The 21014-nt window shown below is 41.4% G+C and overlaps 3 protein-coding genes across 4 annotated transcripts in view; 1 reads left to right on the top strand and 2 right to left on the bottom strand.

Annotated features, from left to right (window-relative positions):
• baiap2l1a (BAR/IMD domain containing adaptor protein 2 like 1a) overlaps positions 1 to 753 on the bottom strand; it is a 31881-nt gene extending 31128 nt beyond the window's left edge. For both annotated transcript variants that reach the window (XM_069664334.1, XM_069664335.1), the window contains exon 1: positions 543 to 753. In XM_069664334.1, coding sequence (XP_069520435.1) covers positions 543 to 593 — 51 coding nt within the window. In that variant the 5' untranslated portion in view covers positions 594 to 753. The remainder of the gene's footprint in view (positions 1 to 542) is intronic.
• On the top strand, positions 747 to 7851 carry tmem130 (transmembrane protein 130). The gene is made up of 7 exons (XM_069664751.1): positions 747 to 864; positions 2666 to 2837; positions 2914 to 3059; positions 3871 to 3955; positions 4371 to 4570; positions 7304 to 7410; positions 7714 to 7851. Exons 1-7 carry the CDS (start codon positions 747 to 749, stop codon positions 7849 to 7851), a joined length of 966 nt encoding a protein of 321 aa, XP_069520852.1.
• A 3586-nt stretch (positions 7852 to 11437) lies between these two features.
• Positions 11438 to 18381, bottom strand: nptx2b (neuronal pentraxin IIb). Its single transcript, XM_069664804.1, has 5 exons — positions 17941 to 18381; positions 17148 to 17367; positions 15607 to 15851; positions 15259 to 15438; positions 11438 to 12774 (listed from the first exon to the last, which is right to left on the bottom strand). The coding sequence occupies exons 1-5, from the start codon at positions 18379 to 18381 to the stop codon at positions 12544 to 12546; spliced, it is 1317 nt and encodes a 438-aa protein (XP_069520905.1). The 3' UTR covers positions 11438 to 12543.
• Between the last annotated feature and the right edge of the window lie 2633 nt (positions 18382 to 21014).

The following is a 21014-nucleotide window of genomic DNA, read 5'->3' as shown; positions in this document are numbered from 1 at the left end:
TCCTCTCACACTCTCGTCTTATCACATTTGAGAGGCTGTAGTGTAAACTTGATTAGATTAATCCAGGGATCAAGATCGATCCCGTGATCAAATGACTATTGATCACTTTTCCTCCACTGACAAGCTCCAGCAGCATGATTGATGGGAGAAACTTTCGTGTCTCTTCTCTCATATTGTAATTTCACTGTGATTTATGCATCCTCTAATAATTAAATAACAGGGTGTGTCATGAATTGCCCCAGTAAACAACAACAGATAGTTTCGATTGCTCAATCCGATGATTTTTTATTACACTGTGAAAGCAAAAGAATGGGTCTTTTACACTAAGTGGAAAGAAATCTCCCATAAAGCGTGACAAGTGCTATAAAAGTATAGCTCATGCACATATTAAGTCTCTCGAGCAACTTTATAGAGTTGTTATCTCTGTGATTTATGGTTATTGTGTTAAATGCAGCAAACTTAACTCGATAACATGATGATTTCCCACTCTTCTTAATCAAAAGCATCCGTAATAACATCACCTATTTCCATATTTCACTCACCTTGTATGTGCTTTCAGTAAGCTTGCTCACATCATCTGGAGCGCGAGACATGATGGCAGGTTGTTCCTCAAGCCCCAGAAGTCGAAAAAAATACACAACAAATAAGAGAAATAAAAACGGTGTTTTGTAATCCAGGTGCTCTCTCACTTCGAATAATTAATCCCACAGCCGGTCCTGGTCCTTGTCTGCTCCCTCACTCCTCGCATGGGGGACGCTCAGCTGCCGGCGGCGCACGCACTGACTGACGGACTGACTGACTGGGACACCGAGAGACTTCCCCGTGCGGATGGGGCTGACGAGGAGGAGCGCGAGGGAGGGCACCGTGACGTCACGAGCAAATTTAAGTTTTCGTGTTGAGTTTCTTTTAACGTTTCTTATATAAAAATGTCTTTAAATATATTTTTTAAACGTTTTACTCGCACTTAAAATATAATTAAAATATAATTAAAATATATATAAATTATGTTTGAATTCTTTGTGCTGTTTCCGGTTAGCTTAAATGTTATCATCAGCCTAATAAAATCTTCCTTCCTGTCTGTTAAAATAAAATAAAACTGTTGACGCTATAAGGCATTTTGGCCAGCACTTGCCTGAAGAATATGTGCACTGATTGACTTAGAGAGGGCGCTATAATACAAAGTAGCTTAAGGTATGTACATCCCCATATTGTAAAAAAAGGGGAAAAAAAGAGAAAAATATATAAATAAAAATGAAATCATCATTAATAATTTGCACAATATCGTATTAATGTTTTGTAGCCTTTGTTAATCTTTAACTTACTGCAACTCTGAAATACTGTAGTGGGAAACGACATCATAATATCGAAACAATTATGTAAAGTACAAGATTCTTTAGTAAATATCTTTGTCTATGGCATCATCTCATCTTTGTGGGCCACATTCTGGTTTTTAACACTGTTTTTCTACCTAATAGTTAACATATTAAAATGTATCATATGTTGGCTAAGTTTAAAAGTCACATGATGACAGAAATCTAGAGCAAAAGTGAATTTATGCAATAGGTTTTGTCATGACTGTAAATCACTACCGTCCATGGCCTTAGGGGGGTGACATACCCCATCAGTTGAGCGACAGAGACATAAAAGCACCACATATCCAGATTAGGGTAAAGCTGCATACTTGTTAATGTAAAGTATCACCGTGTGGGCTTTATTTCATATACAAGTATAAAGTAACTTTCAGTAATGTACTGTTAGCAACATATTATACATATGTAAACTCCTTATACTAATTCTGATACCTCAACTCCAAACTATATCCCAATATAGTTTACCAATCACATGCTTGTTATTCCTCTTTTTTATAATAGTCAGCAGCTCACCATGTCTAAATGATAGCAGGAAACATTGATGGAAAAATAGTGTTTAATTTGGATCTGTGTGTCATCTCAAATATTTGTTCCAGTATCAGCAGCTAGCAAATGGGGGCATCGTTTCTACCTTCTCTGAGACCTTTAAAGTAATGCAAACCCCTGATTGTTATTAGTGATGCATATAACAAACAAATAGTCCCAGTTAACAGTCACTTCGAATAACATGCTATTTTGGGTTATTCTTTAGTAGTTGGCACCACCATGTGGACATCTCCTGTAGCATATTTACATTTACTTATATTTACAGTGTTGAATCTAAAAACATAAATAAAACTTCCCACATCTTAGAAAGATGTCCCACATCTCGGACAGGAATGTGACCCAGGCCGGAGCCTCTTACTCAAAAGCTGATTGTTACTGTGGAGCCACATGATTGAAACGCATGGTGACAATTTCAAGCCTTTACAGCTCTGATCTAACAGCCAGGCAGAGGGAGTGCCAGGATCAACCTTATTTCTACTTGAGGTCCTCTGTGAGAGGGCCAGCAGATATGGACAGGTACAACCAACATCTGTTAAGAAGTTTAATATATCTTGTTCAGGTTTTAAACTATGGGATGTATTCTTTCAGACAAAATGCTGGATGGATCCTGGTTCTCCTCCTCCTGGTCGCCCCGGGCGTTGCAGAGACCACAGACCCTTTGACAGATTTGGGTAGGTCATCCAAACATTTCTTGTTTATTCTTCTCCAACAGACACCACAGTTGAATTATTATCCGTTACTTTGATTAGAAAATACCGCTGGGAAGCTGGTTTTCTACCAAATGGAGGGAAATGCCACCTATGTGAGGAACACAGGAGAGCTGGCGTCAGATGTTCCCACTGAGACCATGTTTGAGCTCTTCGATCCACAGCAGAATTTCAGCTCGGCTAAGTTCACCTATACGTGGGACTTAGGCAACGGGTACGAGGACTTTTCATGTTTGACCTTTCTGGCGACCTTTCTTTATATTTCATGTTATTTTCCATCTCTGCTGCAGAGAGGTGATCCAGGGGACGGAGCCAGTCGTGCGCTATCATTACCCTGAATCAGGAAACTACACACTGCGGCTGAAAGTGGGAGTCAACGTGACCAAATTCGCACCTCAGATCACTGACGTTTACTCCATGGATGTCCAAGTGCTTGGTTTGTATTCTGCATCAAAACTTGAGTAGCTATTAGATGGGTCAGAAGTTTCACATTCAGCCTTACAACTTTATTTCCCTAAAACAAATCAATGTCAAAGTCAGCAAAATTATGAAGAAATTCCTCCAGTATGTTGGGAAGTAGTTGTAGTATTTCCAATGGTGTGATGACAACTACCTTGACCTCAATGTGACGTAAACTAAAGAATCAATAATTGATTTTAGATCAAACTGTTTTAAACCCAAAGCCAGCATAACTCATGGAGAAGATGTCCACATAGTAGATGCTTTAAAGTATCTAGGAACAGTGAAAACATGGAGTCAATTTAAAACATTATTTTTCTTCTGAAAGTATTTTAACCTTTTTATTTTATTTGCTAGTTAAGTAAGTTGTCTGTGAAGGACGAGAAGAGTCTTCACTACATTGTTAAAGTCTGCTCCAAGATCGCTGGAGTCCAGGTGAGTTACTAGAGCTCCCTCTGGAAGAAACGTGTGGGCCACAAAGCCTCGGACCACATGCTGCCATCTGAATTCCCTTTAATGCCCTCATGGCGGCGCTATCTTGCCCCACATATAGGAGAACAAACAGATACTCCAACTCTTTTATTCCTTCACCTATTAGGCTGCTGAATGCAGACAGCAGTTTTGTACAGTTCCTGTACCCTTGTGTTTTAAACTGTTTGACCTGTGTGTTTGCAGCCATGCTCTGGTTCACAATTCTTGTTGTTGTGACTCGGCAGGCTGTGAAACTGATTTGCCCTCTGGGATAAATAAAGTTGTCTGCAACTAAAATACGTGTAATAATGTTGCAGATGCCATTAAAAACATCGAGCTGAAGGGGCCTCTGGATTACGAGGTGTCTCAGAACTCCAGTTTGGCCGTTCATGTGGACGGAAGGTAAGCTACGTTTCGTTTCGTTATCTCTATTTTCTATTAATTAATTTAAAAATGTTATCCTGACCAAAGAGAAACAGGCATTCACAATTAAATTTGACATATTTGTTCTGTGGAAGTTACAAATGTATGCAGGCAAAACATGTTAATGTGCGATTTCACCAGTTTATTCTGGCCTTGTCAAACCAACATGCTAACGTTTCAACTTGAAGGTCCTGTCTTTTAAACAAGAGTAAAAGGTGCTTTGATGAAGGCCACATGGCTTAAAAGTTAGCATGTTTGTTGCACCTTGCCAGAAAATACTGGTGAAAGTTTGTCCTGTTACCGTTGGTTATTCAATGGTTGCCCTATATGACTTTAGTTTAGCATCACAAGCAAAATACAAACATTTAACATCTATACGTGTGTGTGTCTTTAGTCCTCCCATGTGGGTGTGCTGGCGTTTCCTGCTCAACTGTGTCCCGGACGCGTCGGCGGGCTGCACGCTCACCATGCTGTATGAAAACACCCTGAGACTGAACCACACCTTCACCACCGCCGGCGTCCACTGCCTGGACATCAGCGTGCGCAATGATATCAGCAAGCTGCAGAGCTCCTTCAGCATCTACGTCAAAAGGAGCTGTAAGGGCACACGCACATGCACGCACACTTGCAGGCTAACAGTGGGAAGGTAAAGAAACAGGAAGAGTTAAAAGGCAGAGGATGCTCTCGGTTTAATGGCATATTGTTGAGAATATCCAGCGTTGATGATTTTAAAGCTTAACATGGTTTCACTGAAAGTTATGAAACTGTTACAAAATCCATTAGATAGCGCTAAATGTTCATAAAGTTACACAACAAGGCCGGAGTTGTATATTTGTCCTTCTCAAAACTGGGCTGTTGAGTGGAGTTTAACCAAGAGGATTCTGAGATCTACTATAACTCTTATGTAGTCATTATATCTTTTAGGTTTTCAGTAACATATGTAACGCCAAGCTGTTTATTTGACCTTTTTACATCATGTCACTGGATCATGTGACCTTCAAAAACCCCAAGTCACACTGAAGTCTCATGCAGTCCCTCCAGGGGCATTTTCAGCCAGAAATGCCTGATTTCGGGGCAGCTTTTAAAAAAAGTTGCGATGCAAATTGCCGTGTTTTGAGGCTTATTTTCTGTGTAACACATTACCCATCCACTCGGGACAAACGCTCCGATTAAGCCATCTATTGGCTGAGCGAGCTGTTTGTCTTCTGACATCACTTCCGGTCGTTTTCTGTGACAGGATTCCAAATAAAATGTAAATTACACTAAAGTCAATAGCCATGTCGCACTGCGCAGGCACATTCAGTGCTATCCATGAAGGTGCCAAGGAGAATCGACACATTATTTACGCTGTTCTACGTGTTATTCCAGCTGCTGCGGCAGCATAGAACAATTGATAAGAGACGGGGATTACTATCTCACTGTACAAAGACCATTTAAAATCAGCAATGACTCAAACACCAGTAAGAGTAAGTACTACAGTAAAAGATGACCTCAGATATTATATGACATTGCAGACTTCAGGTATCAATATTTTGGATATCAAAGAAGTCACTTTGGGGACGCAAATTACTTCACACGCGGGGGGAAAAAGGAAGATTGGACAAATTTCTGGGAAAGTTGCGTGAATGTGCAGGAACGCAAGTGTGCAACTTCCTGGAGGGACTGCTCACAGCTGTCAGTATAATGAGAATATGACTGAGAGCAGGCCGTCACTGCACACGGCTTTTACTTCATGAGAGTATGAATTTTACTTTGTTGCAACAAAAAAAAAGCTAAATTTTTTTACTAAATTGGGGATAAATCTAAATCTAAGAGGATTATATGAAAACATTAAATTTGCATAGCATTCAAATGCAGTTTGTTTAAATTCAACTAATTATTTGTTTCTTGGTGATATTTAATTTTCTATTTACTTTGCTTTTTTGAAAGAATATAAAACATATTGAAATGTATATACATTATATTTTTTTATTGTATTTATACTAATTAATGACATATAAATTATATATACTGAACATATATAGTATTAATTTATATGTCTCTTTTTGGATTTAGCAATTTATTTATTTTTATTTTATATTTGACTATATACATTAGCTTCATTTATCATCGAAAGAACTGTTACCAAATCATATTTTTTTATTATATATCAGTACTGAAATATATATTATTTACAGAGCCCGGGAGGGGACATGGGGGGAAACATTTAAGGTACAAAAGAAAAAAAAAAGATTGCGCAAAAATATATCGAAAAGGTCAATGTACTACTTCTGGTGTCAAAGTTTAATTGGTGCTGAATTAACTGGTGGCAGTCACGGATGTGTGTAGGCGTGGCTCATGAGTGAGTTGTACACAAACGACTCGATGCAACTTCGCTGCTTTATCTCAGTTAATTAATCGGTGTCTTTTGAGACATTGTTAAACCAACAGTTTGTTGGGCCATTTATTTCTCTGTGGACAACATATGACTAGAGTGGACCGCACGCTCTCCACTGCTGGTCGCTACAAACGTTGTGGTCTCTTCTGTCTTAAAACAACGTTATTCCTCGAAATCATAGGGTAAGTAGAGGGGACGGTCAAATCAGTAAAAGCTTCACAATAATTGAAACTCAGTAGCCTACATGAAAATGATGAGTCATCTGTGTTGTAAAATACAACATGAACTGGTCCAGTTGAGTTTGAATTAACTTTTGATGTTCTACTGTGTACGGCAGCCGTGGTTGCAAAGGTGATCTCAACCCCATGTCCCCTCCCGGGCTCCGTAGTTATTCATGTATTGGATCTTTTGATTAATTTCTTTTATTTTTAAATTAAATCCATTAACAACTTTTTGAAAGACACATGTCAGACTCAAAATCAGTGACTTCTCATAATGACTCACCAGTTTTATTTAGAGCATGCAAACAAATATAATGTACTTTCCTATAAATAAGCTGCGCTGTCATGAGGTGTTTCAGATCTAAATCTCACCATGTGCCGTTTAGCTGCGTTAGTTCTGCACACTGCGAGCGAGAAAAAGAAGGAATCCAGGCACAGTGATCCGAGCGCTCAGCACATGACTGCTGCATTCAATTGATTTGATGCTGTTATGAAGTAAAACTCATACTGTCAGCTGGTGAGCGTGTTCTGTCGAGGAAAATTTGGAAATTTGGCATTGAGGACTGTGACATTTGCTGCTAATTTTCTCTGTTACGTCTTACATGTAAAACAACCACACACTAGTTTTGGTATTTAAAGATTGACACACTTCCCCCTCAAAATAAGACGTGTTGTTTCACTCTGACCTTGATTCCCAAAGGGCCTGACTCGGGCTCTTTTTTTCTGCAGATAACACCCACCTGTTCTTCATCCTGTCATGTGCCGCCATTCTTGTAGCAACCTTCTCTTTCATCACCGTCATCGCCTGCCGCCCTCGTCATCAGAACAAACCACAGGTACAGAAGGCCTGCATTTTTATGATAAGTTTTATCTCATTTTATTTCAATGTGTGTGTTTAATAGGCAAGGTTTGAAGGGTTAAGAAATGGTGTTTAAGACCTGAACTGAAAATCAAATCCAAACCTCCATATAGAGCATTACTGACTGCACTTGAATGCAGCTTATGACCACAAGGAGGCTGTCTGCGTCCAGGAATACAATTGCAGCACAGAAAATCCCAGAGAAGCAGCATTGAGAACCACCTTAGTTTTACTTCTTTAGTTGACATTAGTCTGGATATTTGTGTGATTTTTTTTGCAGATTGCAGCTTCCAGTAACGCCTTATTCCTGAAGAACGAAGAATGTGAAGGTCAAAGCAGGATTCTGTTTAAATTCTCCAACGAGAAGAAAGAAGAGAAAGAGCCTCTCCTGATGCAGTATGGGACGCAATACTCTTAACCATCTGTTACAGCTACAAGCACATACATATATATACATATATATGTATTTGTCAGAGGAAAATACACAATTATGGCAAATTCTCATCCAGCATAACAACATGTTAGTGATGAATTGAGTAAAATATAAAGATGCACAACACATCGCCCCACACTGCACTTTTAATAATGATGTTGCAGAAACAGCTCCTGGAAGTAATGAGGATTCCGATATTGACCATTAATCGTGTAATATATATCAGTCTGAGCAATTATTTAGTCATTAATGTTCCAAACAAGGTTATAGCGATCAATAAATGTGTCACAGAGAACAGTCTGACATTCAAATGTACTCATAATAAATTAATAGCAAGTGCTGCTCATGTTTAAATGATGACTGTCTGTTAAGCACGCTGTGAATGAAACTGGCCGCTCATTAATTTATGGGGTTTTTTTTTATATTGACGTGTTAACGTGAGCCGAGCTTTGCTTTACTTTCCAGAGGAAGTATAAAAAATTTTCTGTCTTGTGTCTTTTTTCTTTAAGTGATAATTAAAAGTTAATTTACAGTTTCCTGTTAAGACTTGTGCAGTTTTACTTGATTTTTGCTTCCTAAATTATAAATACAGTGATACTCTTATCTTGACTCTTATCTCATGTATTCATGTATTTATTTACTTACATGCTCTCTAACTAGTTGTAATGTAAAACAGTAGATGAGATGGTATAGGTTAGCACAGCGGTTCTCAGCTGGTCTCGCCTTGGGACCCACCTCCACCTCCTAAGTGACAAATCGCGACCCAAATTTCAGATTTTTTCAACCACTTAGAGAAATTGTGCACTTAAACCTGAGTCCGAACGTATCATCACAGTAAGTAACTTCACAAAAGACAACAGTATAATAGTCAAGCAAAATGCTGGCAGTGCATAAGGGGAAAATATTCCCTCTATAGAAATAAATAATACGTGCAACTACTGTAGGGCTCATTGAGTTTCAAGAATGTAACCTTAGCTGGAATTACCCAATCAGTGGATACATGGAGTGTAACTGAACAACACTACTACTGCAAGCATGTCATAACCAATGTTCTTCAAAATAAAAGTGGAGCATCGACTTTTTGCCACAACTTTGTTTTTCCGAGCACACGTCCGCGACCCACTGAAAACAGCTCCGCAACCCACTTTTGGGTCCCGACCCACCAGTTGAGAACCACTGATTTAGCAGGTATTTTGTTAAAAGTATTGGGAAAAATAAATTACACCTGATGATATTGCTGGATGAAGCATTTCAGTTTGGACAAAAGTGGTTTACTATTGTAGCCACCCATTGACCAAAACAGACTCAGTCAGAGTGAATGAGATACTTAATGAGACGTAACTCTCACCTGGCACAAAGTAAAAGGTGCTTATCATTAAATAAGAACAATGTGAGTGTTTATAAATTAAAACAAAGGATTGTTGCCTCTTTAAACAAAATCCTTGAATCCCTTCCATCTGCGCTGACGTCACTCAGATTATTTTTATGCTGTCTAGTACCTAATGGTGTTTAGCAACAGCTTGTCCTCTGTTAGAGTTGTCACAACATTATTAATGTGAGTCTCATGATAAATGCCAGCTGTCAGATGAACGGTTGGGGAGCTGCATGTGCCAGGGTGAATGCATCACTTCTATCAGAAGATTAACCTTGAACCAAGACACTGCTGTGGTTAATCCTTAAACTGTTCTCAGGGTTTCTAAGAAAACTCTTCAAGAACCTGTCTCGTGTGATTCTGGGGATGAGTTTACTTTCAAAAAATGCATTAAAAATAAGTAAGTTTCATATATTTCAGCGTGGTTTTTCTGGGTTGCTGCCTTGCCAGAAACAAGGACGATGTAAAAAAAACCCAAATGGTCTTTCTGATTAAATCTCTTGGGGGGTAATGCTGCTTTATTTTACAGTTTTTAATTCACCGAATTCCATTTACAAAATGATGGACCTGGTGGGTACCAGGCCACATGATATATATATAATCCCTCCAATAAGCTCTGGGTCTACCTCGGGTTCTCCTCCCAGTTGGACGTCAGTGGAAAAACTCCAAAGGAGCACGTGCAGGAGGCACCCTAATCGTCTCAGATGGCACTTTCCTTACCCTATCTCTAAAGTTGAGCCCAACCAACCTATGGAGGAATCTCATTTCCAAAATCTCCTTCTTTCTGCCCCCAAAACTCATGAACAAAGGTGAGTAAGTCAGGATTAGAACAGATAACTAGTAAAACAAAAATGTGCCCTCTGGTTTAGCTTCCTCTTTACATGATGGTTAGGCATAACCTCCTCTTTACTACTATGCTGCACCAATCCTTCTGTCAATGACGACCCTAACCTGTGAACATGACCCTGAGACACTTTCCTTCTTTTGCTTGAGCCAGTAACTCTCTTCTCATACTGAGCGGGTAATCCATTCTTTTATGTCAGAGAAGCATGGACACAGAGTTTGATGTGTTGACTCTCATCCAGTCTGCTTCACACTGGTCTACAAATTGACCCAGTGCCTGCTTGAGATCACAGTTTGGAGAAGCCAACAGAACAACATCATCTGCAAAAAGTCAAATCTCATCCAGTGGAGCCATGAATCAAGGTCCTGCCACCAGCTTGCTAACATGCTTCCCTCCCAGTTCTGGCATCAGTTGTAAGCAGTGGTTTCCCTTTTCAAGGCAAGATGTTGCAGTTGCTATTCAGCCACTTCATTGGGTTCTATGAATTGCTCTTAGTCCGCACCCTCCCCTGGGACCAATTTGCCTTGGAAACCCTGACCAGGGGCTATTGTTTCTGACAACACAGCTCCCAACGTCACGGGACACTTCAGTGAACAAACTATCTTTTCTATGTTTTGCTGCCAGCAAATCCCTGGAGCTGCTGCTCAGAGGTTTTCACTTTTCTTTCTGTCTTTTGATCTGATCATTTGTCAGTCTTTTCATCATGCAAGTTACACATACAATGACGACAGGAACAATGAGCTGCCTTACACTATGGGATGGACATTCAGGAGGCATACATGCTGTCCTCCAGCTGATAAAAAGCAGCATTAATTATACAAATCAATGACACTGAAATTCATAGTATAAAGGTTAGTGTTCCTATTCCTTAACCTTATATAATTGGAAATGTCAAAGAAGTTCATTTTACAGTCGTACAGAAACTCTACAAAACCTTCCTATTACATGAATCTGACATTTAATGAATCTTAAACTTTATGGCCTTTAAATATCTTGTAGTTTCATCCCTTGTCGAGACGTTTTCCAACATTGTGGTTTTCGAGAGCTGCTTTGTCAGAGGGAGCGTATCTATGACGACACTCTGACCTTTCAGCCTCTCTCATCTGTTAAGCGTTCCTAATGCCACCCAGGACACCTGTTGACCCAAGCCATCTGAGGCTAAAGATCCCGCTCAGCTCTTTGTACTTAACCGATCATGTCACCTCACCAGCTTGACAGTTACGGCTATGTTTAAACAAAGACTACCACTGATTCACTGAACGCTGCCATGGCCCTGATTTATTCAACACAATCCACGTGAAACAGCAGGATTACAGAGCTCACACATTTAATTGTCAGCAGTGATTTTCTTTATTTTCTCAATTATTGGCAGGTTAATAATTTTTTCAACACGTAGAAAACAAACACATAATGGCACTTAAGTCTCCATAAGAAGGCCACAAGACAATATGGACAATTTTCCGACACATAAAAACATTAAAGATTACATTAAAAATCTAAAATCTTTCCGGACAAAGACACAAAATAATTAAAAACACAATATCACAACATGTACAAATAATTAACATACAACAATGTAGGGTCTAATCTGTTACATTTAACCACCGCAACAATATCACAAATCACGAGGAAACATATTTCACAACATTGAAGCTATGAATATATTTTCAGCATGATTCACCATTTAAACAGGGTTTGTTCAAATGGAAAAGGCAGGTTAAAAAAAGCACTGTGATAGTCTCACAAGTATCACTGGTATCAGTTATGCATGCCGAAACGAAACAAGTATTTCTACCAGAGGAATAAGTCTTCCGCACAAAAACCAGCTAACAGATTAAGCGTACTTTCCCAGGTCTAGTCCCCTTTAAAATACCTGAACTACCTGGATTATGGGTTTAATTGATGTTTGCGTTAAGCCCACTCCCTAGTTAAGGAATAGACATAACATTCGCCAGTCCGTTAATCTTTCCAGTTACCCACACAGCACGCAACGCCAACTCACATGTCCATGGCTAACTCTCGGCTAGTCTGGACCTCAGTGTACCTGTAGTAGTAGCTGTGCATGCGTGCGTCTGTGCGGGGCTAAAGTGGATTTTCATTATCTTAAAGCTTGAGGTGAGTGTTAATTTAAGCTTGCAGAGGGAGGGTGTGTGGGAATGTGGGTGTATGGGCCTCTTATAGCAGCAGTACCCGAGGAAACCTTCTAGAAAAGCTGTTGTATTCAAGATTAATCCTTAATCACAGTTAAGAAAGCAATGTTTAAAGATAGAGGCTCTTTGATTGCCACGAGAAATGAAACAGCCGCCAGTCAATGAAAGTCAACACATTTAAAGTCAAGCTAAAATATCTCTCAGTGCAAAGCAAAGTTCTCACACACATGAATGTCCATAAACCACCTTTGAGTAAAAAGATGCTGAATGGGTGGAAACAGCTAATCTAATGAGAGGCACATAAGTGAGTTTTAAGCGTTGGGCAGCCGCTCCTGACACATCTCCAAGGGCCTCTTGAACGCTCCCCTCCCGAACACTTCCACATTGCTCGGTAGCCAGGAGATCACATTCCCGGGGAAATAAGAGCTGCAGTTCGCCATCGACTGGACCTCCACCGGCTTCAGAACGCGGTCCCAAATGTTCACCTGACTCAGCTCGCCCACGAAGGCCTGTCCGGCATCGAAGCGCCCGCCCACCACGTCCTGTTGGGGCAATCATACAGCAAGGTGGAAAGTTACACAGCATCCACAACAGCATTAAAGTCAAAGGTGATTATCTTTCTGAGCCAGTCTGTGGGAACAGGATTGACTAAGTATGAAACTTTCAGCATGTTCAGGTGGCCAAATGTTTAAATTGTCTGAATGTCTCACAATAGTACACACAATGATCTCTCTAATACATACTATCAATATGTAGGATAAATTATGCAGTTAATATTACATACAGTGGGACTTCAAGTGCACCTACAAATGTAACTCTTATATATGTAGCTTCAATGTTGTCCTCTAATTAAAAGTGACAAGTGTAATCTGTTCTCTCAGTTCACAAATCTGTGCGTAGAGGTTATAAAACGTGATTTGCGGCGCATAATCCCTGCCCACACATTTAAAATCCATGCCAGCGGTTTGTCAAACCAACACATTGGCACACATTTGTAATCCAGGAGTAGCCTACCTATTAGGACAGAGCAGATTTCTTTCTTCAGGGCTCTCACTTTATCTGCACTAACAAGTAAACGTTTACAGACCCACAGTGGTTATACAAGCTGAATGATAATAGCATGCTAACATGCACACAAGGACATGCTTAATGTTTATGTTGTTTATTTTGGTTAAATTTTGTGAGTAAGCATGCTAACATGCTAACATTTGGTAATTAGCTGAAATAATGTTTATGTTGTCGGTTTAGTTTGGTGAGTTAGCATGCTAACATGCTAACATTTGGTAATTAGCTGATATAATGTTTATGTTGTTTATTTCGGTTTAATTTGGTGAGTTAGCATGCTAACATGCTAACATTTGGTAATTAGCTGATATAATGTTTATGTTGTTTATGTCGGTTTAGTTTGGTGAGTTAGCATGCTAACATGCTAACATTTGGTAATTAGCTGATATAATGTTTATGTTGTTTTTGTCGGTTTAGTTTGGTGAGTTAGCATGCTAACATTTGGTAATTGGCACTAAATGTTTCTTCATTAAACTAAATTTTTTAAATGTGACCTGCCAAGGGACTGCGGATGAAAATGAGCTTTGAGCTAAATCTGGTGTAATACATGAAATGGTAAATTATGTTTAATATTGTACATGGTCCCTTTTAAAATAAACACAAAAAATAAACACATATATAATACATTTCGAATATAGAGAGAGAGATTGTTGTGGTATTGCTGATCATTCTTTATATAATTTATTTGCGAAATAAGTCTTTTACCTTTGACCATGTTCTCTTCCTATTTGCTGCCATGTAACACTGAAAATTTCACCGTTGTGGGATCAATAAAGGTTTATCTATTCTATTCTATTCTATTACCTGTTCATTGATAGTACAGTGGATAGGGTTGGAAATGAGGGAAGAGAGAGTGGGGATGATACACAGCAAAGGGTCAGAGTCGAACCCCTTGGACAAGGACTGAGCCTCTGTACATGGGACGTGAGATTTAACTGCTCAGCCAAACCAAGGCCCCCTTTTGTCCAAATATTTGATAGATTTTAGATTATCTTTGAAGCTATGACCAAATTTGTTTTAAAGCTTTCATGGCAATAAAGCTTCTGAATTGACTTTAATTGAAGGTACGCTGAGGCTGAGGAGAAAGTAATCCGTTTTCAGGTATTTGATCATAAACCAGCTCCTGAAGAACTTCCAATTTTGACTCGATGATGAAACTACATGAAAAGTCAGGGGCTCATAAAAGGGAATACAGTTAACTCTGAGGGGGAGGGGGGGCATGAATGTGTGGACCAAATTTCCTGGCAAATTAACTTTAGACTGCAAGTGTCAGCCTTGTTGTGGTCATTTCAAAAAGTCAGGGGATCATCAGGGAACCATGAATGGATATTTGAATACTTTGACTGGCTGGTGGCACAATATAAACACCAGAATTGTTAGAATTGATCCTCTGGGGAAAACGAATGTCTGTACAAAGTTTGAAGGCAATCCATGCAGTAGTTTTAGAGATATTTCAGTCCGAACCAAAGTGGAGGACCACCGAACGATAGACCAACTATTCAATTGATTTTAACAATCCATTGTAAGAAAACTACATTCATCCAATCCAAAGGTCCAGTGGGAGACCCCAGTATCTTCAGCCAGAGATGGTTCCCTGATGTCCTATTCATTGATTTGTCATGCTAACCTGCCACTCTCTTACTGCTGCTTCTTACTCTGCTTGATTTTCTTGTTTCTATCTGCTGTTTGCGAAGGCGCTCCATCAGCAACACGGCTTATTAGTAGAACCACTTGACATTGTGCTTTGAAGTGCTTGGCTTTTGAAAATGTGAACATGCTGCACTTCACAGTTGACAGAACTTTGTTTGCGTTCTTCACTGTCAACAGCGTCACTTGACGGGCAGAGAAGTCTCTGCTGATGTAATCCCAGGTAGGTGGCTGCTTCCTTTGATCATGACTAAGGAGATAGAGTGATGACTAAATCTACAGGGACATTGGGGTGGGATACACGCTTCCCTAACCTGCTCTTGCCCCAGGATGATGACACCGCCGGGTTTGATGGGGTGCCATGCTGCAAGGTTGTCGCCAGTTCCTAGCCGCTCTCCGTCTTGGTACGCCTCCCATTGGCCGTCGCGTGTGGTCCAGGACATGCAGATGTGGTGCCACCGTCCATCACGTACATCCAGAGGCAACTGAGCAACCTGAGGGCCAAAAACAATGCACTAAGTTGTAGTTTGCTTACATAAAAGCACATGTATAGTACTGTTTAGTGGTGTTGGTAAAGGTTTGGATTTAGCTGAAGCGTGTACTGACAGTTGGCCGATCAAGAAGTCATGTTTACGAGATTTTGGACACGAGGAATTACTTACCTTGTCATTAATTAGCAGCTCTATTGGGTTGTTTCCCCATTCAATCAGCACAATCTCATTTGCTTGCCCCGGAACTCCATAGGAGAACGGAGTCCCTATGCCTGGACTGGCGCTGGACTTGATCCACATGCAGAGAGTGAAGGCGTACATCTCTGGCAGGCTCTTGGTGATGCGCCCGTACAGGTAGTTGGTCCGCTGAGGGAGGGAGAGCTTGAACTGCTCTGGGGACTTGTAGTCTCCTCCCCCTGTAATGAGACAGGCGGAGAGGTTAGATGGGTCCCAAGTGTGTTCCTAAACGTGGTAATCGCTGCCTGGGAATAAAAGCATGGAAACAACTGCGCTACCTCTCTTAATGTTCAGACGATGCTCGCTTGAAAAAGCCTCAACAAAGGTCTCTTTATGTAAAACATTTGCATATCAGTCACCTCTGATTCATCAGAGCCTCTCAGCTCTTTTATTCCCCCGAGTGCCATCCTCTGCATCCTCTCCATTACTGTAGTTACTTTACTTCACGTTGAATAATGTTGAGACACTTCCTGTCTCGAAACTATGCAGAAAAACGAGTCCATGCATTCATTACTTCTAGGCTGGATTATTGCAAAACCCTATTATCAGGCTGCCCTAATGCGTCGCTTAAGACTCTTCAGCTGGTCCAAAATGCTGCAGCACGTGTACTGACCAGAAGTAGGAAGAGATGATATTAGTCCCATATTAGCACTGGCTCCCTATAAAATCTTCCCTCCCTCTCAACTACAAAGCTCTCAGGCACCATCGTATCTCCAAGAGCTCATCGTACCCTAATACTCCTCCAGAAAGTTGCGCCCCCAGGACCAAGCCTTCATTAATCAGGCCCCTCTTCTTTGGAATCATCTACCAGTTTGGCACCCTCTCTACTTTTAAGAGCAGGCTTAAAACTTTCCTTTGTCTTATAGTTAGGACTCGATCATGCTTGCCTCGGACCAGACTCTAGTTGTGCTGCGAGAGGCTTAGCGTAGACTGCCGGGGGACTTGACATACTGATCTCCTGTCTCCTACTCCTCTCTCTCCACCATTGAGGAAGCACTTGCTGTCTTTGTCTCTATCCATCTCTCTCTTTTGGTCCCTTCCTTTTATCCCACTTTCCCGGCCCATCCAGTCATGGCTGTCCAGGAATGAGTCCACATCTGCTCGAGGTTTCTGCCTGTTAAATGGAAGTTTCTTCTCGCCACTTTTGCCGAGTGCTTGCTCATTGGTGGATTAAGTTGGGTTTCTTTAAATAATATTACAAAAAGTACGGTTTGGACCTGTTGAAAAGTGTCATGAGAAAACTTTTGTTGGGATCTGGAGCTGTATAAATCAAAATTGACTGATCAAAATGGATTGATTGGAATGTACAGCAGCTTGTTTCCTTCTGTCTCTCCTCTTATGTGCTTCATGTGCTGGCTGTCACTTAACCCTATGCATTTCTCCACTCTTCAAGCAATATTCCACCTTCCCTGCCTCTTCCAACTTATGATAGAGTAAACTGACAGCTGCTTAATGCCACTCTGCCTGCATCCTACCTTTCTCCAGCTCGCTGATCCTCTCCACCAGCGCGTTCAGCGTGCTCTCCGTCTTCATCCTGTAGGCGGCTGTGGCGTTGGACAGCATGGTCTTCTGCTCCTCCAGGTTGTTGACCTTCTTCAAGAGCTGTTTCTCCAGCTGGCCGAGGCGACGCTGCAGCAGGTCGCGGAGCTCACTGGGGAAGGAGGCGCCCGAAACGTTGGCCCGCATCTGCTGTTGCTAAGGAAAGAACGAGGGGACAAAATGAGCAGGAAGTGCACACGGGTGATCAGGGGCGATGAGCCCCCCCTGAGGGCTGCAGGTGATGCTTCAAACGGCGTCATTCTCCTGTATAACTGCCCTGTAATTATAATGTCAGGATATACTGGATTAAAGTTTTGCTCAGTATAATCCTGTTACTTGATGACTTTATTTTGACACGTATATTAAATTAGCTTTTGCAACAAACCTGCCCCAGCTTGTGCCCTGCAAGTACTTATAATGCATGTGATAGCTAGGAGTAAGATGGATAGGAGTAAACAGAGTCACTGAGACTTTTTAAACAGTCATTTTAAGACGTTAAGGACGACATTTGTCGTGCTTTTCGTGCTTCGTGGATGATTTTCTCTACTTAAAGGGGAGTTTTAGCCTAATCAGTCAAAGCATCTCTTTTGGATACTGATTCTCAGAAATGCTTCAACAGATGAGCGTTGGATCGACAGCATATAAGCCTTTAAATCCGTGACCAGAATCAAACCCAGCTTTATGGTTATGGCACAATGTGCATGCTTTGCGCATTTAGCGCCGACTCACCTCCAAGTTCTCCAACCGGTCCTTGAGCCCTTGCATTGTTTTCCGCAGGCTGTCGATGGTGTCGTTCGGATCTCTAGGAACATCCCCCATTGTGTTTTGCTTATCTTTGCCCCAGGAACCCGCTTTGTCGTACCTCCTGTCGTCGGTGGCCGACGCGCAGAGGGACAGCTTGGTGGTGAGCTCGTTGATGGTGCCTTGCTGTTTGGAAATATTTTCCTTCTGCTGCAGAATGGTCTCTCGTAGCTGCATGACGGTGTTTCTGAGCTCCTCTTCCTGGCTCCCGGTGTTAAGCTCGGGTAAGAGTGTCACAGGGCAGCTGGCATCGCCGCTTATGGGTACTGCCCGGCAGATGTACCGCTTTCCATCGTCCGGCTGTCCCCTTGCTGGCTGACTGCATCCGAGCGCGCAAAAACACAACAATCCGTACAGAAATGAACGCATACCTGCGTGCTTTCAGGAAAGTCAAGAGAAAAGTGAAAAGAAAATCAACACAGAAATCCAGCCTCAACTTTAGTGCGTAAAAGTGTTCTCCAAATATGTCGCCAAACCAAAAAGCATCACGTGTATCTAGTTTGAAAAAGCAGCGCCATCACTAATAAGGAAAATTACGAAAATTCTGTGCAGAAGATCCGACCAAGAGCGTCTGTAAGCCCGGTTAATGTGGCTTGTGTTAAAGCAACTATTCCTGGTACCAAGAAAGCGCACTGTGTGGTGCTGATCGGACAGCTCCTCCAGGAAAAGAGGATTACCAAAAAAGGTGTTTGCAGAAGCTCCCGGATTGGCTGTAGTAGGCTGACGTCACCGCTCAGCTGGGTCAAACGTTTGTTTATATATTTACCTGCAACGTTAATTAAGTGAACACGACTGTGAGTAGTTAGTTAATTGTTTAAGCTGTTAGTTCCACTTCCAACACTTCTCCTATAGGGGTGCAACACCTAGAGTTAGAAATGTGTGATCAAGTTTAGTCGCATAAATGCCGGATAAATGTTTCTGACACACTTTAACAACATATAAAGTGCATGAAAAAAGTAGGAAACACAACTATAGTAATCATCCACACAGATATCAGCCAATGGAACACCTACACACACGTTCAGGCCGATCACAGTCCTGCAGAAAGGCAAAGGGAGGGACTGTGTTAATGCAAATCATGTTTTATACGATACGAATACGATTTAATTTCACCTTAACTTTTTATACTTCTTTATAGTCAAGTCAATTCGCTGTACTCTGCATAAAAGAAGCAATACATATAAAAAAAAAGGAGCAATGAGACAGAACAAAAGCAAACAGGCGGCCTATTCAGGACCAAGGGACTCAAAAGCTATAGCATATACAGGTTTGTTTTGACATGAGCTTTAAAAGACTCAACAGAGGGGGCAGACCTGACCGAGGATGGGAGGCTATTCCACAGTCGAGGGGCCTTGACTGAGAAAGCGCGGTCACCTCTAAGTTAGGACCGCCAGGAGACCTGTGTCAGAAGGAGGAGGTCAGTTATATAGGAGGGGGGCCAGGTCGTTCAGGGCTTTCAATACAAACAGTGCAACCTTAAAATCAATCCTGAAGCCGTTTGGAAGCCAGTGAAGAGAGGCTAAAATAGACTGATATGCTCCCTCTTCCTGGAACCGGCCTGGCTGCAGCAATCCACGCTAACAGAGGGAACACAAATGATGATTGCTTATTAATAGAAGATTTTCTTTGTGTTCCTTCTCTGTATTTATATTTACAGTATTTTCAAACTGTGAGACAGCTATCCTATTTACTCCTCCTATTTGACAATATTGTATTGTAGAGATCTCATTAAAACACCCTTGTTTGTAAGCAATGCACTCATTCAAATATCCACCCATCCATCCATCCATGATCCTGTTCAGGGTTGCGGGGGACCTGGACCCTATCCCAGCTGTCATTGGGAGAGTGGGGTACATCCTGTACAGATCGCCAGTCAATCACAGGACACGTACAGACAATAACAGACTGTATAATAAGATGGACGACAGGACAGCTCCCTAAAAGTGAAGCCGAAACCTCTCTATCGCCCCCTGCTGACTGGCTGCAGTATAGGTCATAAAGCCCGCCTCCTCCATGTTAACAGATGGGACATGAGTCAAACTATAAAATCAAAATTCACGTCAAATAAATGTTTCTCAAACATGGTGTCTGTTATTATAATTAGTTCTTATCCTGCTGATTTACGTCCAAGTGTTCATTTTTCTGACAAGTTTAGTTTTAATTAGTTATTTGATTCTGTAAAAATGATGATTGACAGCTCTGTTGACAAATACAGCTCCTGCAGCCGATCAGTTCCCGGGGAGCAGTGTAGAGGAGACGTAACTAAAACAATTGCTACAGTCATTGAAGTTTCCATACCTGTGAACGTCTGCTTCAGACCAACTCAAGAAGCTGTTCTGCTGTTAAATACAACAGCGTGATCTTTGGTTAGCGGAAGTGGCCACGGCGACTCCACCCACTAATCGCTGCTGTGCAGATCTGGCTCCAAAAAAAGTCACCAGCACAAGATGGCAGCGCCCTCCTCAGGACTATTTTGGCCAGTAGATGGAGCGAGTGGTCCATCTTCAGCCAATACAGACAAACAACCTTTTACTTCCACAATCACACCTATAACAATTTCTAGTGTCACCATTGAACCTAACAAGCATGTCTTTGGACTGTGGGAGGAAGCCGAAGTACCCGGAGAGAGCCCACGCATGTACGGGGAGAACATGCAAACTCCACACAGAAAAGGCCTCTTAAATCTGAACCAGGAACTTTGTGGCTGTGAGGCGACCGCTTATTAAAAAAGTGTTTTCATCGGGTTGCAAGAATCCAGCTCAGGCCTGTACCGAGCCCCACGGTCCCTAACACATCCTGCAAAAAATGGTATGATATGGGCATCACTTGGCCCCCATACTCTTCCAGTTTTCATCTACTGGCTGCACTCTGCAGAGTCGCGGCTGCACGGACATATAGCATAAATACACTTCAAACTAATGTAATCTAAGTGCATCACATATTGTACAGATGTTGCTTTATATCCGCCCCCTTAGTCTCGCCACTCAACGGCACTCTCTGAT

This window comes from Semicossyphus pulcher, unplaced genomic scaffold (assembly GCF_022749685.1).
Source record: "Semicossyphus pulcher isolate SPU_LCO1_2020_fin unplaced genomic scaffold, fSemPul1.0.p SCAF_16, whole genome shotgun sequence".
Lineage (NCBI taxonomy): Eukaryota > Metazoa > Chordata > Actinopteri > Labriformes > Labridae > Semicossyphus > Semicossyphus pulcher.
The sequence above is the reverse complement of the archived record's forward strand: the minus strand, read 5'-3'. Positions and strand labels throughout refer to the sequence as shown.